This window comes from Zingiber officinale, chromosome 6A (assembly GCF_018446385.1).
Source record: "Zingiber officinale cultivar Zhangliang chromosome 6A, Zo_v1.1, whole genome shotgun sequence".
Taxonomy (NCBI): domain Eukaryota; kingdom Viridiplantae; phylum Streptophyta; class Magnoliopsida; order Zingiberales; family Zingiberaceae; genus Zingiber; species Zingiber officinale.
This window is the reverse complement of record NC_055997.1, coordinates 55,244,304-55,248,149: the sequence shown is the minus strand read 5'-3', so window position 1 is coordinate 55,248,149 and position 3,846 is coordinate 55,244,304. Positions and strand designations below refer to the sequence as shown.

Sequence of the window (3,846 nt, the reverse complement as noted above, 5' to 3'; positions counted from 1 at the left end):
AAAAACCCCTTCATGTATTTATGAATCTGCAACCCCCTTCCACATGACAGTCCTATGAGAATGCACACAAGTTCCCTTTTCTCAACTATCCATAAAGAAATTTCTCTTTGGTCTCTTTCATGGCACTTACTCAAAATTTGCTCTGGCCATGTCTCACACGTCAGTATTCAGCTTCTGTAAAGAATTGCTAAAAGATGGGAGGGCATGCTATAGTATTAATTAACAAGGGGCACAGATGTCAGTCAGGTAAAGGCCATGGGGCCACCAATCATATTTGTTGAATGAAATGCATGAAGCCAGATATTCTTTGACCTCATGACTACCTGCAAAACCAGGGCTCTTGTCTGCTTAAGGAAGCCAAGGCACTTAATGATTTTCCATAGGCATCTTATTAGATGCATCTGAAGTGATTTCTGTTATTCTTATGAAAGGCAGCTCCATGCTTAATTTTACAGTAAATTTATTTTTAAAATTTTAAGAAAGGCACAAGTAATCAATTCCATTACAAATAAGAAGAGAAGGATCAGATATATGCATCAACAAAGAGCTTTCTACATAAATGTACCTGCTAGTTTCCTCATTGCTTCTGACGAACAGGATTATTGGACAACAATGACTGAGCTTTGAAATAATATAGGAAGAAAAGGATACGGTATTTGCACTTTTTGTTCAGTGATCTTTGCTTCCTGCACAAAATAGCTATTCCTTTTGGACCAAATTCATATCAACTTTGGATTTTACTTTCTATTGCAGTTCAGAAATGGTGTCTGATCAGGTTCACTCTATCAAACATAAATTCAGCATCCAAATAATGTTGTCATTGTTTTTTCACTCTTATTGAATGAAGTAAACTACTTGTTGTGGCTCCTGACCACAATAAGTTCTTTAGCAAAATTCAATTACTTTGACAAAACTGTCAACCAGGTGAAAACACTTAAAATAAACCATATCTCTCATGAAGATGTTGATATGCCTTGTTTCTTCTTCTTGGCGGCTGGAGAGGCAGTATGACAATCAACATGCGAGCCACTTGTAGTATTAGTATCATCGCTTTTATAGCTCACACATGCAACATCCAGCACCCCAATCGGACTCTTTGGCACATTAGTAACTGATGGACTGATATTATTGCATGCCCCATTCTTCATCAGGGTCATGCCTTGAATCACTTCACAACATCTTAATACTCTTTCCTAAATCAATTGAACAAATCATTTATGAATTTAGAGATAAGCAACACCATTAAATGAAGTGTTAAAACATAGATGATAATCTCACCTTATTTACAAGTATGCAACGAGCTAAAGTATTATCAGTGTCCAGAATTCGGGAACCTCTCAGGCTTGACAGTGCCACTGCTGCAGCAATTTCAGAAGGCCTGAACTTTAGAAAATCAACATCTACAATTAACACAAAGACAAGATCATGTTGGTTTTTCTATCAACTATAAATCTCTCAATTTAAAGGATTTCATGTCACTATGAGTTACTAACCCCTAACAGTACCCAAAATGAGACCAATAGAGGAAGAAAGTAGTAACCTATCCGGTGAATTCCTATCATTGAATTCACACAGAAAGTAGTCAATGAATGAAAAGGGTGTCACGACATGCATCCTCCAATTGAGGGTACTGAGCACTAGAAGCTCCATTCTTTGTATACTCCTGGCTTCAAATATATATTTTGACTCATCTACCTGTTTGTGGACAGATTAAATTGTGATAAGTAACAAATCATCGAAGTCTTTAAAGTTTTCTAGTTAATCTACAGCCTAGTTTTGTTCCTGAACCTGTAAGTCAAGAGATGAAGGCACTTCCTTTTCCTCCATCTTGGCAGCAAGAGATAAGCACGCAACTGATACCAATTGTGTCATCCAAGCTGCATCTTTCTGAAAGCCCACTTACTGTTTGGTTAGCATTGCCACAAATATCACTTCAGGGAAACATGCCATCCAAGTAACTTGACTTACCACGAAGTCGTGCGAGGAGAAGAATCGATCCAAGTAATTTACAGACAAATAGGCACTTACAGGTCCAAAATTGCAGTGCACATGAACCTGTTCCATTAAGAACCAAATTCTCAATGGCCAAAGCGAAATGGAATGTTGTCGTCCATAGAAGATAAATTTCAAGAAAGGATAATCCTAGGTTGAATCCACAGAAAAAGAGGCCTAAAGAACTGGGAGTGAAGAGAATCTTTTGGCATAAGAAAAGACATACAATCAGATTTCACATCAATCCAGTTATGAACTTCTTGACCCACCTTGAGAATCCAGTCGATGGAATCGCTTCTGACAGTTATGCCTAGTTTCCCTCTCAGCAACTTCTCAGCGTAGTTTCTCGGTGGGAGAAGGTGGGACTCCCTCTCGATCAGCGAGGCAATGTATTCTTCCGACTGCAAAGTGAAGTCGCCCAACTGGCTGCTGTAAAAATCGTACCTTTGACGGGGAGATCGGCAAACGTCGCGCCTTTCTATTTCTCCACGGACGTCCTGGTCTTCCTCGCTAAGCCCCAGGATGCTATTGCTGTCCTCCGGGCAGCGAAGGAGGGAGGAAGCATGGTCGAAGCTAACGCCCATAGAAGTGGATAAAAAATTGAATCTTGCCTTCGTTGCGCTTAAAAATGGGATCTTTATAGATTGAAACCGCGAGAGGCAGAGGAAGAAGATAGAAGGGCGGAAGAGGAGGATAGAAGAGTGGACGCCCCTGAAGCAAAAGAAGAAGGTGAGGAAAAGAAGGGAGAGATTCCATTGTTGAGGTTTATATAGGGGACTAGGGGAGTGGTTTTGGCTTGGAGCTTTTCTTTGTCCTTGAAAAGTCATGGTATAACGTAGACGGGCTTAAAAAAAATGGACAAGGTTCATCGGAAAATTGGAAGTCAAATTGTTATATTCGATAAATAGAAATTACTGTGGAGGCAGGGGCCTATTTGCTCGATGAGATTTTAGGGTATATATATATATATGTGGAGGCAGGGGCCTATTTGCTCGATGAGATTTTAGGGTTTATATATATATATATATATATATATATATATATATATATATATAGTTTTGTTCTGCTGCGAAACAAAATTTGTGGAACTGTGTGGATCGTCCTTGTGGCAACGTCCGTGTCATTATTTCTCTCGTTTAGAAAATGCCACAACTCTCCTGCCTAAGCCCTAACGCAGACAGATCTTCTCCTCCTCACCTTCCTTCTCGCCTCCGTCGCCCTCCACTTCCCTCCCTCGCGTGTTCTGCCCTAACGCAAACAGTTCTGCTTGCGATCGATGCCCTCGCGGCCTTGGGTCTCCGCCGCCTCGCCCTTCTTCTCACTTCCGCCACGAGCAGAGCAGAAGACTCAGCCACCCTCCACTTCCCTCCCTCGCAAGTTCTGCTCGCGACCGACATCGTCGCAGCCTTGCTTCTCGGCTTGTGGAACAGTTCGACTCCGCTGCCTCACCCTTCTTCTCGCTTTCGCCGCGGATAGATCAGAAGACTCCGTCGCCCTCCACTTCCCTGGCTCTCGGCTTGTGGAACGGAGCTAGGGTTTCCGTCCCTCTCTTGTCGCAGCCATCCTTGTCCAGAAGTCGTCGGTGTATCTAGGGTTTCAGGCGCTGCCACCACTCGTCGACCCAACAAATCTAGGGTTTCTCTCTACACGACGAATTTCATTGCAGGTAAAACCTCATTTTTAGAAATTTGATTGTTTCCGTTAGTTTACTGAATAGAATAGGCATAGAAGTTTTTTACTCTAAAGTAAATTGTCTATGTATCATCTAAATATGCTTCCTTTAGTATGAGGAGTCAAAAAGAAATTGATCTGCTAATACAAAATAAAAAAAACATCTATCTATTGTTTCCAAGC

General features: G+C 41.3%; 1 protein-coding gene across 1 annotated transcript; it reads right to left on the bottom strand.

The window, feature by feature from the left end:
* Positions 1–796: 796 nt before the first annotated feature.
* LOC121993966 (cyclin-D2-2-like) lies at positions 797–2,717 on the bottom strand. Its single transcript, XM_042548188.1, has 6 exons — positions 2,262–2,717; positions 1,969–2,055; positions 1,789–1,887; positions 1,494–1,695; positions 1,279–1,400; positions 797–1,193 (listed from the first exon to the last, which is right to left on the bottom strand). The coding sequence occupies exons 1-6, from the start codon at positions 2,574–2,576 to the stop codon at positions 954–956; spliced, it is 1,065 nt and encodes a 354-aa protein (XP_042404122.1). The 5' UTR covers positions 2,577–2,717; the 3' UTR covers positions 797–953.
* Between the last annotated feature and the right edge of the window lie 1,129 nt (positions 2,718–3,846).

Coding starts and splice junctions, on each gene's coding strand:
- LOC121993966 (XM_042548188.1), bottom strand. CDS start 2,576: ATGGGCGTTAGCTTCGACCATGCTTCCTCCCTCCTTCGCTGCCCGGAG. Junction 1,696..1,788: donor CTTCATCTCTTGACTTACAG/GTTCAGGAACAA, acceptor GTCCACAAACAG/GTAGATGAGTCAAAATATAT. Junction 1,194..1,278: donor GTTGCATACTTGTAAATAAG/GTGAGATTATCA, acceptor CAATTGATTTAG/GAAAGAGTATTAAGATGTTG.